Below are 19,915 nucleotides of genomic sequence, written 5' to 3'. Positions count from 1 at the left end.
TCTAATCCTATTAGAAAAGCCTCAGCCTCATGACCTCATCTTACTCTAATTACCTCCCTATGGTCTAATCTTCAAACACCATCACATTGGTTGTTAGTTTTTCAAATTATGAATTGCGGTCACATTCAGTTCATAGCAAAAAATAACACGAAGGAGTAGAAGAGTAACTGCTATAATCCCTAGGGATGAGACAGACCACCCAAAGAAAAATTCCCATACTTCTATCCATAAGTAGAGTTTCAAGTCTTATTGGAAAGGTAAAATCGTGATTAACTGAATGGCAGAAGTCACTGAGGTGCTGTGCTATCAGAACTTGTTAGAAACCTGCCCTCTGGAAGTTCACACAGACACTCCCTATTATATTCTTGGTAAAACTATTCATGAAAAGTTGTATTACCTGAGACTCTGCTAAAAAAAAAAAAAAAATTGTCAAGCTGCTGCCTGCAGGAGCCAGCTGCTGGAGAAGACTTGTACACTTACAAGAACCTGTCAAGCAAGCATGCTGGGACTAGGAAGCAAAACCCTTTCCTCCTGTAATGTCTCTCCAGCACCCTCTACTGACGAAGCTTGAATACCTGCTAGCAAAGGAAATATTTTTAGGGTCCAAATCTATTTTCACAGAGCAGGCAAAGAAGTATATTAAGAACTGAGGGATAATAAATACTAATGAACCTACTGTTATAAAGTAAAAATAAGTACCAACAGGAGCAGACTAAGTAAAGAATACATTGTTTACTAGCAGGGTAAACTACTTTTCATGCTCCTTCTGAGTTTTGTTCCCTGTTACATTTTCTTTGTCTTGAGTAAATCTGCATATATGTAGATATTCATTAAACATTTATTAAATGAATGAATGAATGAATTCATTGCTTAATTTTTCTGTCTAATGTTTTTCTGTCTCTTTTTACTGTAGCTGATGGATGCACAGATTGGTCTGTCGATATCAAGAAATACCAAGTTTTGGTGGGAGAGCCTGTTCGAATCAAATGCGCACTTTTTTATGGTTATATCAGAGCAAATTACTCCCTTGCCCAAAGTGCTGGACTCAGTTTGATGTGGTACAAAAGCTCTGGTCCTGGAGACTTTGAAGAGCCAATTGCTTTTGATGGTAGTAGAATGAGCAAGGAAGAAGACTCCATTTGGTTCCGACCAACATTGCTGCAGGACAGTGGTCTTTACGCCTGTGTCATCAGGTATTGTTTTAATTCCATTACCGTTGTATCAATGAAATCACATGCTACATCCTCATACTTTAAATCTGTTGCTATCTCTTTCAGCTAAAGGTATTGTCTCAATATTTGCTTGTGTTGCTGCTTTCTAAAATTTAGAAGCTAAATCATAAAAAAAGATGGGATTGGAATTTATATTGAGACATTATTTCTAGCTTATGGAGAAAAGAGATGCCATCTGGGTATCTACTTATGTTGCCAGAAATTACTAAAGACTATGAAATAAAATTTATACAGGAGGTAAAATGTTGGAAATAAAATGTAAGCAAAGACTTGCAGAAAGGATGCATAGTTTATTGCTAAATGGGTTGTAACATTTTGTTATTGCCCTTCACAGACAGATAGAGCAGAGATACCTCTGGTTCACACACATCTGCAAAGATGATTTAGGTAATGTGTGTATGTGCACAGGAAGAGGAAGACAGCATTGCCAAGTTAGGAAATACAAAAATTGTGTTCTGTATTGTTTTGTTAACTAAAATTGCTAGATCAATACCCAAAATTTTTCTGAGTCTCGCAGGGCCAATACCAAAGTTAATAACAAAGTCTGTGCCATTATCCCCAAGAAAACTCATCACACATCTTCACATCTTTGTCAGCTTGTGGAAGAGACATATGCAGTTTGTTTAATGATAATGCATTGAAACAGTATCCATGTAACACACTAGCAGTTAAAAAATCTCAGTTTAAGCATTTAGCCCTTCATGGATTATGAATCATAGCCTGCATGAGTGATCATGAATGTTATACTATTAGAACATTAGAAAGCTAGATATAGGCATATGGAAGGTGTGTTTAAATCTATTTATTTGCCTTTCTATATTTCATCTTATTCAAATAAATAAAGAAAACTCTGAGACAAGTTGATTCTTGACTTGGAGAGACTGTCTTGGCCATGCTGAGACTTCTGAAGCACCTAGTATTTCTTTTTTTCAAATAAAAATTCAACTTCTACTTCTGAAATTATGATTTGCACCTCCCATTCCTACTTATAAGGACCATATTTCCCTATCACAGTCACCTATAACAATTATCTTCATGCTGAGCTATGGCTTCCAGTGTCTTAAGACATTAAACTAGGTCAAAGTTATAAAATTTAGACATAAATGTATCTTTAAACACTGATAACATACTTTAGAGTTAATGTTGGAAAATGTATTGGATTATAAATAGTTGTATTTGAGATAAATTTCCACTGGATTTTTAAAATAACAAATGTGTTGTTCCTTGGGCAACACTTGTTCTTTATCTTGGGATCTACCAATTATTATATGTTCAAACATAATTCTTAATAGAAATAGAGGTTCTGTGGGGGCATTGATAAATAATGTCATGGTATTACAGTTAAAAAGTACTGATTGAACCAGCTGTTCTCACTATACCAAGTCACTTGATTTTAATTTCTTATCTGCTGATTATTTTTTAAAGTTGTTATCTATGATTAATTTTGCACGTGTGGAGGTAATTCTTCAAGATAGGCAAATGTGTGTCCCCATTTGAGTGAGATTAGGATTGAGTTGAATTTCCAGAGTCTAACACTTCATTTCATTATTTACTGTTGATGGGAAAATAATGTAGCACATTAGTAATCTGAATTGCATTTCTTTTTTGTGTTTAAATATATGGTTAGATTCAATGCTTCAAGAAACCTCATTGAAATGCCCCATAATTATGTGTATTTATAAGAATGAATGAAGGGCTGAAGTTTTCAAAACAATGACGTTTGTCATATTTTCATGTTTCTACATTTAAATGGAAGGTGAAACTAAAAGACAAAGGCTGAAAGTTTAATGTGTGTCAAATGGCATCCATGAGAAAGTAATATACTAAAAAAAAAAAAAAAAAAAAAACCAGAAACCTGCCACTCTTCTTTGTGTACAACCAGAGAAGTGAAAAGTTGTGCCTCATTTGTGTACTATGAATCAAAATGCCTTCTGATGTCATGTACAACAAATTAGAACAAACAAATTAATTTTTTTAAAAAATTCAAGTATGCCAATGGATGTGAAGCTAATGAGCTTCCTATGTCTTCCAAATTGAAAAGAGATACTCCAAATCTTTATAAACAGCAGTTGAAATAGCAAGCCTTGGTGTTGATGTGAGGGAAGTCCAAGGGCATTGACATTTTAGCACATGACATTTAGCTACTAGGCAAGAAATAATCACTATTATTATTATTATTATTATTATTATTATTATTTAAATAATCCACTTGCAAAGAATTTCAGAAGTTGAACATATAAGCTTCTATTCAAAGATACTGTTGTTGTTGTTGTTGTGTGCATTAACTTATCAATTAAATGGCTTAACAAGCCTTTTATGTATAGATAATTTGCATTTAATAATAATAATAATGGAAATAGTTCAGATAACTATCATTATAATGAACAAAAGTTTTTCTGCTCCCTTACCTTTATTTTGAAAGAATGATGCTAGATAATTCTTTATTCCATGGTGTATGGCTTTTAAAATATTTTCTCCTTGAATTTTTACCTTATTATGTTTCATGATAAAGTAAATGAAAGAACTGTGTAACATTTTGGTTTTTTTTTTTTTTTTGTATTGTCATCTATAGAAACAACTTTACAAAAAAATTAATTTCCTTATATTCTTCACCTGTTAATTTTTGATTCATATTTTCAGAGTCATGCCCTATTAGCAGTTTTATATGCAAAGTTAGCTATTGCACATACAAGTACCCCAGTGCCACCAAAAATGATAACACATTATTTTATTTGTTTTGTTGTTTTGGGGAATACTAGGGATGGAATCTATGGGTGTTCTACAACTACTCTGTGTTCCCAGTCCTTTTTATTTTGAAGGGTCTTGCCAAATTCTGAGAGTCTTGCTAAATTGCTGAGGTAGGCCTTGAACTTGAGATCTTCTTTCTTTGGCCTCCCAAATCACTGGAATTATAGGCATGTGCCAAGGCTCCAAGCCATGGTAAATCATTTGACACAATATTTTAATTAAAATGTAGTTCTTGAGATAATTGCAGAATCATGTTCAGTTGCAAGAAATAATATAGAAAGATGCACATATCCTTTACCAAAATTTGCTCAATGGTAACATTTTGCAAAACAGTAGTACACTATCATAATCAGGATATTTACTCAATTCTCTCAAGATATAAGACAATAGCATCACTTCATGCGATTCTCCTGTTGTCATTTTATAGTTATAACTCTCTCTACACAATTCTAAAATCACTGGCCACTACTAATACAATCTTCCTATTTATAATTTTGTAAATTGCAGTATAAATGAAATCATACAATATACACACTTTGGAATTAGATTTTTTTTATTCAGCATAATTCCCTTGCAATCCATACAAAATATTGTATGTAAGTATATTTTATCCTTTTTATTGCTGGAGACTTTTCCATGATAAGGGCATGCTAATGCACATACAAGTACCCACTGAATGGCATCTGGGTTGTTTCCAGTTTGGGGCTATTAAAAATAAAACTTCTATGAACATTCACACAAGAATTTGGGGTAAAAATAAGTTTACATTGTTCTAGGTAAATATTCAAGAGTAAATATGAATTGTAAGGTAGCTGCATATTTAGTTTTATAAAACACTGCAAAACTATTTTCCAATGTAACTGTACCATTTTACATCCCTACTAACAATAGAACAGTTTCTCCAAAAACTTGAAGTATTTGGTATTGTCATTGTATTTAATTTTAGCCATTCTCATAGGCTTATCCTGGTATCTTATTGGATTTTAATTTGCATTTCTCTAATGACTAAGGATGGCTAGCTTTTCTATGTGCTATTTGCCATCTCATTCTTCTTCAGTAATATTTCTGCCCATGTATTTTTTCATTTTATAATTGAATTTTTGTATCTTCTTTATTATGGTTTTAAGTAGTTTTGTATGTCTGGATACAATTCCCTTTTTTGGATTAGTGATTTACAAATATTTTCTGCAAGAATGTAATTTATGTTTTCTTCATCTTATGTTCTTTTGTAACGCAAATATTCTTAATTTCAATGAGTTTCAAATTATGAATTTTCTACTTAAAAATCTTGCTTTTGGTATGACATATAAGAATTCTTTGTCTAGCTCTTCGCCGTAATGATTTTTTCTTATTTTCAATGCTTAATTATTAAAGTAGAAGATATGTCAAAATATGTTTTGCTTTATACTTTACATTTAAGTTGGTAAGCCCTTTCTGAGTTAGTATTTGTATAAGCTATGAGATTTACTTAAGTCAAGTTTTAGTTGTTTTCCATGGACAGGAAGTTGCTTCAACACCATTTGTTGAACAAGACTATGCTTCTTCTGTTGAATTGCTTTTGCACTTCTTTTTCAAAATCCACTGTGCAGGTTTATGTGTTGATTTCTTCATTCTTTATTCTATACTTATATATCCATCCATCTGCCAATACTATGGTCCTTGATTTGTGTATCTGTATGGTAGGCTTAAATATCAAGTGAAGTGAGTCCTCTTTGTTTTTCTTTGCAAAGCTACTATAGCTAGTTAACGATTGTGGGCTGCTTGTTTTCTTTATAAATTTCATCATAAGCTTATTTATAGTCACACAAACCTCACTGGAATTTCTTTTTGTTTCTTGTTTTGTGGTTCTGGGGATCCATCCTAGTGCCATGCTCATCTAGGCAAGTGCTCTAGCACTAAGCTACTGACATTTTTACCCCTCAGAATCAATTTGAGCTGTTTGTCACAAAAGGCTCTCAATATTTATAAAATGAAATAATGAGTAATTAGAATTGACATTCTTTAGAATACCTTTTAGAAAAAAATGACTATAAACAAAATCACACAATTTTCTCAATTCTGTCATTTTCCCTGAGAAAAATGATATAATTGTTTTTCTTACAACACCTATTGGAAACTAAAACTAGTTATGGACTGCTTATTCTGAATCATGCTTTTTGTATTCCAAAAGATAGTTTCCTTTTTTTTTCAAAATATACCTTCATTATCAGCAAGTAACAATAGAAAGTAATAAAATGTTAGGTCTAATAGACTGCAATGAGTAACTACTATAAATGTGGTATAACAACTTATTTATTTTAGTCTGTATGATAGAAAATAATTTCAATTTTTTTTTATTTTTGTGATTTTTAAAAATCAAATAATTTTTGGATCAAAGAATATATAATGTCAGTATCATTTTATAAAGTCTAAAATATATACACACAAAAGGGTCTTCATAATTTGTTCAGGGCAATCAATGTCCATATAAATGTTTTATATCCTACCAGAAATTTTAATGATCTTATGCATATGTGTTCCAAGGACCTAATGTAATTTCACAATCTTGGTTCTCTAATTATTAAACTATCTTTCATAATTGAAATCAGAGTATACCCTTGAGAACATCAGCTTTAATTTATAGGTTATAAAAAATGCAATTAAACCTATATAAGGTAGCCCTTTTAAAAAGCCATATACAAGTGGAAGTCTTTAAAGTAAGATTTTCAGTCTGGGTGTAGAGTCTTTATGGTTGGTATATTAACATTATAGAACTGTAAATTAAATACTCTTTCTCTATTTTTTTGCAGAAGATAATCTTTCTTGCCATAATAGTCTTCAATAGGTTTTCCAGTTTCATTATTGATAATGCTTGAACATGGTACTACAGTGTTAGATCAACCTAGAGCAGAGACTGTTTTGCCTTTTTGTCATATCTAAGACATGAAGCCACTCCCTAAAGGATCAAACTATTTCTAAATAGGACCATAATTAGCCAAATTGCTATTTTTCTGAGTATTTTCATTTCAAAAACAGAAAACCCAGTTGACAGAAGTAAAAACCAGATCCTATCTAAATTGCCTATTGGATATACTGATTTTTTTTAACCATTCAAGTAGTACATGTGTTCAGCATAACAGCTTAATTTCTGTACTAAGAAGATGAAGTGAATTCTGATGAACTGAAATACAGTAGTATCTTAGGTCACTGGATGAAGAAAAGTTTAGTCTAATATCCCTCATAGAGAAATCTTTGAGAATTCTTTGAAATCAATAATGGCATGTTCATTACAAATATGGAATTATAAATTTCCTGCACAAAACCTCAAATTATTGTGGAGTAGATAAACTACTGAAAAAGATGATACAGTTGTAACATAATATGTAAATAAAGGTTAATTCTGAGATTTCTTTTTTGCATTTTAGGTAAAATACATCACTGTGTGCCTTTTTCAATCATGAATAAAATACATAGTTTTTCATATTTCACAAATGTTATTCAGTGTGTATGATGTGATATAAATGGTAGTTAGGATTAGGGAAATTTTATTTGATTTTTATCTTATTTTTTTATTCATTCATTTTTGCAATATTGGAGATCAGACCTAGGGCCTATGCATGCTAATAAGCAAGCACTGTGCCACTTAGCTACAACTCAGCAAGATGAGGAAAATTTTAATTTGCAAATATATGAGTCAGGTGAGCAGGCCAGTTATAATTCAGTGAGACTATGTCAGTGACTATATTTTTTTACTGCAATTATTGTCTTTACTTGTAAAAATCTATTCAAAAAGTTAACTGCTAGTGTTGATGCAATAAGTGAGTAAAAATATTAATAGTCCTATTAAAGGAATAGTTACTGATCAGCAAAATTTTACAGGAGTAAAAAAGTTGAAGATGAAGCCGCTAAGATTATCCAAGCCTCTTTCTAACACTAATTTTGTATGTGGTTATCAAGTAAAATAAATAAGAAAATAAGCTCAATGAATGTAAAACATACAATAGAGGGACTGATTATTCTCAAAAGAGCTCATGTAAGACCTGTGGTTGAGCAGAACTCATGGCTAGCAAAAGTATAATTAGGACAGATTTCTCTTTTACAAAGTTTTCATGAGGACATGACAAATTAAGTAATGATCCATAATAGGGGATTTCAAATTTTTCTGAAAACCACCAGGTGGTAAAAATTTTAGAATTTTCAGGCCATACAATCGCTGTTGCAACCATTCAATTCTGCTGTTATAATGAGATAGCATCCATACACAATACATAAATGAATGGCTGTGGCTGTGTTCCAATAAAACTTTATTTAGAAAAAAATAGGTGAGAGGGTGGATTTGGGCTCTGGGCCATAGTTTTCTGACTCCTCATCTAGAAAATGCCTTGCAAAATGCAAATAGTTAAATCAACAATAGTAGTTTCTGTTGTTATTGACAAAGAAAAGGCCACGATCTATTCCTGATAAAGTGACAAAATGGGGATATTGTTTTTGTTTTGTATGTGATGGTTCAAAGGATTATTAAAGTATCTTGCAGCAATTTATGAATGTTTAGAGAAACTGGAACATAAAAAAGTAAGCATGGAGATTTAGTAGAGATATGAAGCAATGAGGACTATGGTTAGAATATTAATGGTAATAATGGTAAAGAAAAAAATTCAATAATAGTTTTGGAAGGAAAAAATGCATCACTGATTATATTTGCTTGGATATATTTTGACCTTGTTTAAATGTTGTTGTGAGATAGCTAGAACATCTTAATGCTTTTCCATACAAACCTAAATGTTTTCACCACAAACCTCAGTGTCTTAAGCAATAAAATTACTTAGACTTTACCCCATCACACTAAAAAACACTTAAATACAGTTACCTCATCATTGCTTTCCCATGCAGTATTTGAATGAATAAATGAAGGGGTATGAGGTCCTATCTAGTTTCTTTGTCTACTTGTTACTCTCTTTATTAGACCAGTAGTTTCTTAAGGGCAGAGATGAAACTTTTCATGTTTGCATTTCTGTTTACACTTATATGTAAACAGACAAGAATCTTTCAATCGTTACAGTTTGGGAACAGGTTATTGAATATAAGAATGTTATAAATATCAATGACTTAAAGAAAGAATTTTGTTTCTCAGGGGAAAGACAGTCTGTAAGAATTGCAGAGCTGATATGTTGGCTACCTAATTGTCTAGGCCTCAGGTTTCTTCTATATTTCATATCCTGCTCCCTCTAGACTATGGTTCTCATTGTTATTTCCAAGTCAAAATTCTATCACATCCATACTATTTTAAGCTGTAAGATACAGAATAAAGGAACAAAAAAACATGATCCTTCTTATATTTCAGAACAAGTCCCAGAGGTTTCTCGCATTGTTTCTGCTTACATTTTATAGGCAAGAACTTGTTCATATAATTAAGCCAAGCTGCAATAGTGGTTTATATATGAGGCTTTTATTATTAGTTACCCATGTGCCTGATATAAATGCTACAATTACTAAGGATCTTAAATTGATTTCCCCAAAAGCAAAGCCCAAGAGGAATTCTTATGCAAGTGATCTATTGAGGGGGTGTTGCTAGGAGAAACCTGCAGAGGAAGGAGCTAGGCAAATATATGTTTTCAAAACTCCAGTCTCAGCCTAATCCCACAGGGAGTTCTGGAGTATAAATTGCATCACGGGATTTATCCTGCCTTGAAGCAAGGGATGTGTTCTAGTACTTGGCAGGCATCTCTAACCAGGTGGCTTTTGTTATGCTAAGGTGATTCTTCAGAAAATGATAAAGGTGTGAGCCTTGACCAGCCAACACCCCCAGCAGCTGCAGGAAGAGGACAACAGTTGGTGAAGAAATTATAGGTGTAATACCAAAAGCATCTGCTACTCTGAGAAAGAAATATTGACAAATATTGAGGGAAAGTTAGTAACTTTTTTAATAGCCTAAAAGTATCCCTCCACATATATGGAGATGACTCAATATCCTGTGTTTGTTTGGCACTTGGTAAGCACTCTACTAGTATATATTGAATGATTAATGCATGCACTTAAACAACCTTCCATTTTCTTAAACTCCATAGCCTTCCTTATTTAACAGTTTTTGATATGGTAAAGGAATGTTAATATAATAAATACCACTACCCCTCCCCCCAGCCTCCTGCTCTTAATAGCTATTCCCTCTGCTCATATCCATGTCACAGTCACAAGCAATTGTAGAATTATCTCACCAACATTTCTGAAGAAAAAATAGCTGGCAAAATCCCTGCTCTTTCAAATATCTCTAGTTTTGGTTTCCAGGAAATTTCTCATTGCCCAGGAAGTAGTTATCTGAGTTATAATTAGCATACACACAACCTCCTTATGTTCACCTTCTTTAAAAAAATAGTTGAAGAATCACTATGGTGTTTCTTACAAGTTTGCTCTGGCCTAGATTTATGCTGGTTTTATAGTGAAATTTCTGGCTTTCAGGCAGGCCTCCATTTAGTAACTACTTCACGATACAGAATCTGAGGTTACAAAATAAAAACTTGAAATAGGTCATTGAATAAGAATTTAACTGATTTCATTATACCTCACAATTACAGATCTGAAACTCTCCATTTTCTCCATGAGGGTCATAAATGACAGTCCCCGAAAAGAAAGAGTCAAGGTTATGGAGTGAATGAGTAATGTTTGAAATCTGGTCAAATGATTTCAAAGTAAGGCATTTTCCTAAAACCAAAAAAAAAAAAAACAAAAAAAAAAGCATCATTTGAAAGAAACATCACATCACATTGGATTAGTTAGACTTCATATTTCAGAAAAATGGTCAAAGCAAGATAGTTTATTCTCTTATAGTTATAATATAGGCATTCCTGTATTTTTATGACAGTTTCAGGTTATTGCATGGCCCAGGTTCCAAGACTTTGTTTTTCCATTCTCAGCATGTGGTTTCCATTTCCAAATTGCCCACATGGTCCTAGTGCAACTGAAGAGCTGAGTGTTTTAATGCTATTTTATTTTAAATAGCTACATGTGGATCTTAGCCATCATTTTGAAAGGTTATTTCAAGCCATTCTTGGATATTCATTAAAATAGAAACTCTTCTGGATATCTTTTATTTAGCCTTGACTCAGATGGAATGGATTTTAGAAATGGCCTCATTTTATACATTAACAACAACAAAACAGGTCTAGAAAGGTTAATTAGTAGCTTACTAAAAACTCACAGCTAATGATTAGAAGTATTCAAAATAAAACTGGGTCTTTTCTGCTGTCCTTTAATAAACTTCTAATTTCTACTCTGAAAAAAAAAACTGGATGTTCTGATTCCTTAATGAATGTAACTCATAAAAATTTATATTTTTTGTAATTGATTTATTTTTTAAATAATTCAGATCTTTCTCTATTTGCTCTAAATGTTTAAGGCATTTATGCAATTATCACTTGATTTCCAATGGCTATTTTATTTGAAGAACAATCACAGTATCCTGACAACAAATGTCTACCCCATTTACCCTAAGTACTTGAAGTTTAAGCTATCTTTCTGGTCTTGAATCTATAAATAAGTTCCATAAATGGTAAAGTGGTAAATAATTTACATTAATTTACAATAAAACAAGAATATTTTTATATTTCTATGAAAGCTTTGGAATTAGTTATATCTAAATTAATGTGATTCCAATGGCTAGAAATTATTTTTATATTTTGTCTGTTTAATTCATTCAAGTATACTATTAAACATCTCTTCTATACCATTCACTGTCCTACACACTGGGAGTACAGCAGTGAAGTAAGCCAAACTAGAATTAAGATAGACTAGAATAGATTCCTATAGATGGAAATCTGTTCTTGACAAGAGCCTTTGTGCTGTGATATTTAGGAAAGAAAAGGTCAGTGTGCCTTCAGATGAGCTAATGGGCTGAACTAGCCCACTTGCTGTATATGCTCATCCTCAAAGGCTGAGCTCTTCCAGGTGAAATCTGAGTACTTTTCCTGCAGCTAAAGAATTCCCAAGGGATGTACCACCAGAGTAGTTTGAAGGAAATTCATCTACAGAACTTCAGCTCTCATGCTTATGCCTGCCTAAAATTCCTAATATCTCACAATAGCACATTTTCCCTTTTAGAGAAGAAAGGCTCACTTCTCTGCCTTCCCAATTGTAGCATGATGCAATGACACATGGTGTACAAAGGACCTATATGCCAAACAAAGGGATAGTCTGAAATTGAGTTTGAAAAAATCAAGGACTTTAAACTCCAAGATTTTCCCCTTATGCTTGTCTTAGAATAATTTCTAAGTTTAAAGCTTAAACCAAGTTGATATATTTTTCATTGAAAAGAACCAAAGCAATATACAATAGCAATTTTAAATCACTTAACATAATTGGAATGTTTTATAGGGCTATCATTTTTTAAAGATGTGTTTGATAAATTTTACTTGTTTTCATTCATTCATATTTGATGTGCATTATCCCAAAAAAATAAATTTAAGTCTCTTTCATCAAATGATAACATGAAATATTTATTCTATTGGGTGAATTCTCATTCTACTTTATTTAGTATACAATGTTTTCTTCCTACTAATAGTATATACATTTCTTTAAACTTACAAAAGACAGAGGTTAACTTTATTTTTAAAATTTTTATGTTATTTTTATAGATCCTATGTATATTAAAAGATAATAAGAGAATTTATGAATAAAGGGTTTTTCTAAGATCATTTAATGAAAATGTGACCAAAAAAAGTTTGAGCTAGGCATGGTGGTACACACCTGGAAGCCCTGTGCCTCCAGAGGCTGAGGAAGGAGGATTGCAAGTTCAAGGCCAGCCTCAGAAACATAGGTCCTAAGCAAGTTAGCAAGATCCTGTCTCAAAAAGTACTGAAGATGTAGCTTAGTGGCAAAGTGACACTGGGTTCAGTCCCCAGGACCACAAAGGAAAAGAAAAAGTTTGCAAACTACTGTTCATCATTTCTTAAATTATGGTCAGATGTATAATTATATTAGAAATCATTGAGATGCTAGTTTGAAAAACAGAAATAAATAAAAAGTTCCCTAGATCCTACCACATATCTATTGAATCAGAATTTCTGAATAAACACAGATCAGGAATCTGATCATTTAGCATGCATATAGGTGATTTGTATCTATATTAAGAGTTAGAACTTAAATTCAGATGACAGTGATCCTTATTATAGGTTTACATCTCATACAATTTTAGGAACATGGCACCTTATATAATCAAAAACATTATAGAAAGTGTCTTCTGATCATGGACATTCAGCATTTAATACAGTGCTCAGCACATAGCAGAGTGGCAAGAGTTGATGACTGAAAATAGAGAAATGTAAAGGTATAGCTCTCCTGTTGAAATATCAGAAGTATTAGTAAAAAGGATGCTTCACCTTCTAAAATGTGACTATAGTTTCCTTTGAGGAAAACCTTTTACCTATTTATTGACATTCAATTTACATATGGAATCCTAGGTAGTGAAGACACAACAGGGTGCCTTCCAGATTCCACTGCTGTGATCTTCAAATGAATGAACACTGAAGATTAGTAAACCTTTTGAAAAGTTTTTAATTAAGGAAAGCAATAGTGTGCAGTATAATCTTGTGTGTTTTAACCTTGTTGACATAGTACAGAAATCCCCTGTAGTTAGCTTGTACAAAAGAACAAAAATGTTCTAGTCCCTAAATTGGAATTTTGGAGTAACTGTTCTTATAATGAAAATTGCTGCTATGGATGCCTGTTCAAAGGCTGATTTACAAAGTAAAGATACAAAAATATCAAACTTTCTTGGTCTCCAAATGTTGTTTTCATTAATTAGGTGAATATGACAGCTCTCTCTTTACACTAATAGCCCCCCTAGAGGAAATAACATTTTTGTTTGTCTAAACAGTACTTAACAACTACTCTAAAATTAGAGTTTAAGACCTTTAACTCTAGAGTGCAAAGCTCTATGTCCTTGACTCTGATGTTTATCATGAATATTAATTTCTGATGTTAAAGTCAAGCCATGAAATTTTTATATATTGTCATGCCTTTCCCTTGACAATTTTTGTAATTGCCATAATTTCCTCATCAGCAAGAGCTGTTTGTGGCTTCCCTGGTTTAAGGAGGCTATAAAATTCACAGCTCTGAATTTCCTGTTTTGTTTCAATGTGAAGCCATAGACTTGTTTACTCTGAGCAGTAACTAGACCTCTGATCTTAAAAGAATTATAGTTTTTATTGGTGCCCTTACATGAAAAAGGACTCAATATATTTTTGTCATTACAGGCTTTCATTGTTACCTTTGGGATTACTTTCCTATTAGGGGGGATTTATGTCTTCTATTTCAGACACTTTCTCTGTTGTTCACATAAAAATATTATTTTCTGCAGGATATCTATCATTTTCTTTAAAATTGATTCATTGGTATATAGTCCAATCATCAAATATCAGGCTGTGTATATTCAGATTGTTTATAAGGGTCTAAGATTAAAATTATTTAGAATATATATATATATATATATATATATATATATATATATATAAACATACTTATATGTATAGACACATATGCACATATTTAATATATGCAAATCAATTGAAATATTGTTCCTTTATAATTTCAACAAGGCTATATCAAACACTTACTATACATGAGGCTTAGGTCCCCCCCCCCCCGAGGCTACAAGAAAAAATGGGTAAGACACAAATCAGACTAAAAATGCCACAATGAACCAGGGAAGACAGACAGACTCATAAAGAATTACCTATATCTCTATGTGGCAAATGTTGTTAGAGATATGATGACAAAGTGCTATTGCAAGCAGGGAGGCTCAGGGACTGATACATAGAACAGGGGGCACTGAGGTTATATGAGATGTATTTTTCTTTATAAAGAAGTGGAAATGACATTTTATTTTACACAGTAGGAGTAGGCTGAAGCCAACAATGGTAATTTAGAAAAAGGGCTTTGAGAAGGGAAGAGCAGCAGATATATGTGAATGCAGTGAAGAGCACAAGGCAATACCTGGGAAGATATAGAAAAAGGTAGAGAAGAAACTTACAGATGCATTTGAGAAGTACCCAAGAATAGATTCTCAGGTTCAAGTGTTTGAATTATGTCTTTGCTAATGGATATATTGATTTAGGGGATAATTTTCATAGAGGAAATTACTCTAGATATATACAGTCATCTCAACATTTTTAGGAGTGTTATTTACCAAGTGATGGCAAAGAGTCAAAGTCAAAATCTCAGTTCCCAATAATCTTATAGTATTTCAAGGGAGAAAATTGCCAGTTAGCAATTCATGTCTGATATGACAGAGGTTATGAGAGAGTAAGGAGCAGAGTAAAATGGGTTCAGAGATGAGGCTTATAATTCAGAATAAAAATCATAAAAAAACTTCTTGAAGATGTAAGTATTGAGTTCTGATACAGGAGTAAAACTTAGCTAAGTGGAAAAGACGGTTTAGAGGAGATCCTGGATGGGGAAATAACATAACACTGCTTTCTTATGTATAGTTACTCTTCATGCTCTTGGGTGCAAAACTAAAGAACTATACACTAAAAAGGTACTGGGAAAGATGAAGGAAATTATTTAGGTAGATGACAAAATCAACTCTTGAGTGTCAGAGAAATCATTTGGCAGTAGTGTGTGTGTAGGTTGAATTGAGCATTTGTAGCAACATCTAACTATAGGGTTGACTTAGATTGGACTCTTCCCCAAGCCAACCCCAAAAAAGCATCACTGGTGGAATGTAGAAATTAGATGCGTCAGGATAGTACCCAATATAGTATGTATTTGTTTTAATCAGCTTATTCACCACTGTGACCAAAAAACCTGACAAAAACAATTTTAGAGGAAAACTTTATTTGGCACTCAGGGTTTCAGATGTCTCAGTTCATTGACAGCAGGCTCTGCTGCTCTGGGTCTAAGATGAGGTAGAACATAAAGGTTGAAGAGTATGGCAGAGAAAACCAGCTCAGACTATGGCTACCAGGAAGAAGAAAGAGAGAAAATTCTGTTCAACAAGGACATTTCCCTTTGGGATTTTGATTGGCATTGCATTAAACCTATAGAGAACTTTTGGTAATATCGCCATTTTGATAATGTTAGTTCGGCCTATCCATGAACAGGGTATATTTTTCCATCTTCTAAGGTCTTCTTCTACTTCTCTCTTTAGGGTTCTGTAGTTTTCATTGTATAAGTCTTTCACCTCTTTTGTTAGGTTGATTCCCAGGTATTTTATTTTTTTTTGAGGATATTGTGAATGGAGTGTTTTTCCTCATTTCCGTTTCAGAAGTTTGGTCGCTGATATACAGAAATGCCTTTGATTTGTGCGTGTTGATTTTATATCCTGCCACTTTGCTGAATTCATTTATTCTAGTAGTTTCTTTGTAGATCCTTTTGATAGATAAAGCAATCATGAAATTCATATGGAAAAATAAAAGACCCAGAATAGCAAAAGCAATTCTAAGCAGGAAGTGTGAATCAGGCGGTATAGGGATACCAGATTTCAAACTATATTACAGAGCAATAGTGACCAAAACAGCATGGTACTGGTACCAAAACAGGCGGGTGGACCAATGGTATAGAATAGAGGACACAGAGACTAATCCACAAAGTTACAACTATCTTATATTTGATAAAGGGGCTAAAAGCATGCAATGGAGGAAGGATAGCATCTTCAACAAATGGTGTTGGGAAAACTGGAAATCCATATGCAACAAAATGAAACTGAATCCCTTTCTCTCGCCATGCACAAAAGTTAACTCAAAATGGATCAAGGAGCTTGATATCAAATCAGAGACTCTTTGCCTGATAGAAGAAAAAGTTGGCTATGATTTACATATTGTGGGGTCGGGCTCCAAATTCCTTAATAGGACACCCATAGCACAAGAGTTAATAACAAGAATCAACAAATGGGACTTACTTAAACTAAAAAGTTTTTTCTCAGCAAGAGAAACAATAAGAGAGGTAAATAGGGAGCCTACATCCTGGGAACAAATCTTTACTCCACACACTTCAGATAGAGCCCTAATAACCAGAATATATAAAGTACTCAAAAAATTAGACAATAAGATAACAAATAACCCAATCAATAAATGGGCCAAGGACCTGAACAGACACTTCTCAGAGGAGGACATACAATCAATCAATAAGTACATGAAAAAATGCTCACCATCTCTAGCAGTCAGAGAAATGCAAATCAAAACCACCCTAAGATACCATCTCACTCCAGTAAGATTGGCAGCCACTATGAAGTCAAACAACAACAAGTGCTGGCGAGGATGTGGAGAAAAGGGTACTCTTGTACATTGCTGGTGGGACTGCAAATTGGTGCGGCCAATTTGGAAAGCAGTTTGGAGATTCCTGGGAAAGCTGGGAATGGAACCACCATTTGACCCTGCTATTGCCCTTCTCGGACTATTCCCTGAAGACCTTAAAAGAGCATGCTACAGGGATGCTGCCACATCGATGTTCATAGCAGCACAATTCACAATAGCTGGACTGTGGAACCAACCCAGATGCCCTTCAATAGATGAATGGATAAAAAAAATGTGGCATCTATACACAATGGAGTACTATGCAGCAATAAAAAATGACAAAATCATAGAATTTGCAGGGAAATGGATGGCACTAGAGCAGATTATGCTTAGTGAAGCTAGTCAATCCCTAAAAAACAAATACCAAATGTCTTCTTTGATATAATGAGAGCAACTATGAACAGAGCAGGGAGGAAGAGCAGGAAGAAAAGATTAACATTAAACAGAGACATGAGATGGGAGGGAAAGGGAGAGAAAAGGGAAATTGCATGGAAATGAAGGGAGACCCTCATTGCTATACAAAATTACATATAAGAGGTTGTGAGGGGAATGGGGAAATTAACAAGGAGAGAAATGAATTACAATAGATGGGGTAGAGAGAGAAGATGGGAGGGGAGGGGAGGGGGGATAGTAGGGGATAGGAAAAGTAGCAGAATACAACAATTACTAACTGGGCATTATGTAAAATTGTGGATGTGTAACTGACGTGATTCTGCAATCTGCATTTGGGGTAAAATTGGGAGTTCATAACCCACTTCAATCTAATATATGAAATATGATATGTCATGAGCTTTGTAATGTTGTGAACAACCAATAAAAAAAATAATAAAAAAAAAGGACATTTCCCTAGGGACTCACCTCCTAAAGCCACACCCTACCTTTCTATAGTGCCCACCCAGTTAATCCTATCAGGGGATTAATGCACTGATTAGGTGAAAGCTTTCTAAACCTATCATTTTATCTCTAAACTTTCTTGCATTTTCTTACACAGGAGCCTTTGAGGGACACATATTTTTAACATATTTTTTAGAACTTTATTTTATTTATTTATTTTTATATGATACTGAGGATTGAACCTAGAGCCTCACCTGAGCTAGGCAAGTGCTCTACCACTGAGCTACAGACCTAACCCCTGAGGAATACCTTTTATCAAAACCATAATAGTATTAAAGGACCAGTTAGTGCTAATGTGGTGGCACATACATATAATCCCACAGACTAGGGAGGCTGAGGCAGGGGGATTGTGGGTTTGATCAATTTAGCAAGACCCTATCTCAAAATTTTTAAAAATAAAAAAGGATGAGCATATATCTCAGTGGTAAAGTGCTTTTTTGTATCAAGGTTCAATCCTGATGCAAAGAAAATTACTTACTCTCATGGACCCTGTAAAATTAGGTTCACTAGAGAACTCTGTAGGAAAATGTAGATATGCCCTCTATCATACCCAAGGTAGGAGGAAGCTAGATTATTTATCCACAACCCACTGCCATCTGCTGAGACTGACCTCAAATTTACAATCCTCCTGTCTCAGTCTCTCTAGTGGTCTTTTTAATAACCAAAAAGTGTTAGTACATATTTGAAACTATATTGAAGCCTCTTTGTATCTATTATAGGAATGTAGTATGATACAGTAGTATAGAAACTGGCTAGGAACCAGAAGACATGGAATAGTTCCTAAATCGTCAAATTTTTAACATCAAGAATCTTGGATGACCCTTTTAATCTCTCAGAGCCTGTCATGTAAAATGGTGGTAAATATCAAAGTATATTTATATAGGTTACATGAACCAAAATGTCAGTAAGCCTTGTACAGAGATTTCACTTTAAAATAGAAACCATATCAAGTATTTTAGCTGTAGGACCTATCAAATTGTTTATTATTAATGAATGAGTGAATCTAGTTGAACCCTTTAATCTCTCCTACCTTTTATTTGGCACTGATTGATGGTTTGTTAATATCTATATTTAGAACATATTCCATGAACTAGCGCTTCCCCTAACCAAAACTTTTTGTTTAAACATTTCAATCAATTATATCACTTAATAATTCTAATGCATATTTTGAGGGAAAGTATATTTAGAAGGAGATTTAAATGTGTAATTTTATTTCTGCCTCATTATGCCTCCTCTTTGTCTATGCCAACAAGAATTTCTTCTCCTCCATACAGATGCATTTATGAGATATTTGACTATAAGAAATTCCTCAGTATATTGAAACTTGGTAATAAGTTGTATTGCTGTCCATCCTCCACTATGGGAAAATAATGCTAGTTCTTTTTTTCTTTCCTAAGAAAAACATAAGTCTCATCTAGAAGTCAGATTACAATTGGGTCTCTTTTTCCTTCTCTTTGATTGCCAACTCTTTTCCAATTCTAAAGAAAGAGACTGGGATCCTCCTATGAATTTATATAGAACCAGCACTGCCCCTGTATCAGTCAGGAAGAGATTTTTTTTAAGCTTTCCCTTTTTTTTCCAGCCTTGGGATTTCAAGGTTATATAAAAATTAATTTTATATAAAAATTTTAACAAATATTTTTTATTACTTTAGCAAGTTTCTGGCAGAGCATTGGGTTTTTTTCTTCTTCAAAAGTTTTTTTTTTTTCTGAAGTATGTTCTTAAATTTACTTTGAAGAAAGAGATATATGATGTTCAGAATTTCCTGCAAAGTAATCT

General features: G+C 33.3%; 1 protein-coding gene across 1 annotated transcript in view; it reads left to right on the top strand.

Annotated features, from left to right (window-relative positions):
* The first annotated feature begins 277 nt into the window (after positions 1-277).
* The window catches only part of Il1rapl1 (interleukin 1 receptor accessory protein like 1), a 597,494-nt gene continuing 577,856 nt past the window's right edge, over positions 278-19,915 (top strand). Inside the window, exons 1-2 of the mRNA XM_077793664.1 lie at positions 278-368; positions 914-1,193. Of these exons, the coding sequence (XP_077649790.1) occupies positions 278-368; positions 914-1,193 (371 nt within the window). The remainder of the gene's footprint in view (positions 369-913; positions 1,194-19,915) is intronic.

This window comes from Urocitellus parryii, chromosome X (assembly GCF_045843805.1).
Source record: "Urocitellus parryii isolate mUroPar1 chromosome X, mUroPar1.hap1, whole genome shotgun sequence".
In the NCBI taxonomy this organism is placed as follows: Eukaryota; Metazoa; Chordata; class Mammalia; order Rodentia; family Sciuridae; genus Urocitellus; species Urocitellus parryii.
The sequence above is the reverse complement of the archived record's forward strand: the minus strand, read 5'-3'. Positions and strand labels throughout refer to the sequence as shown.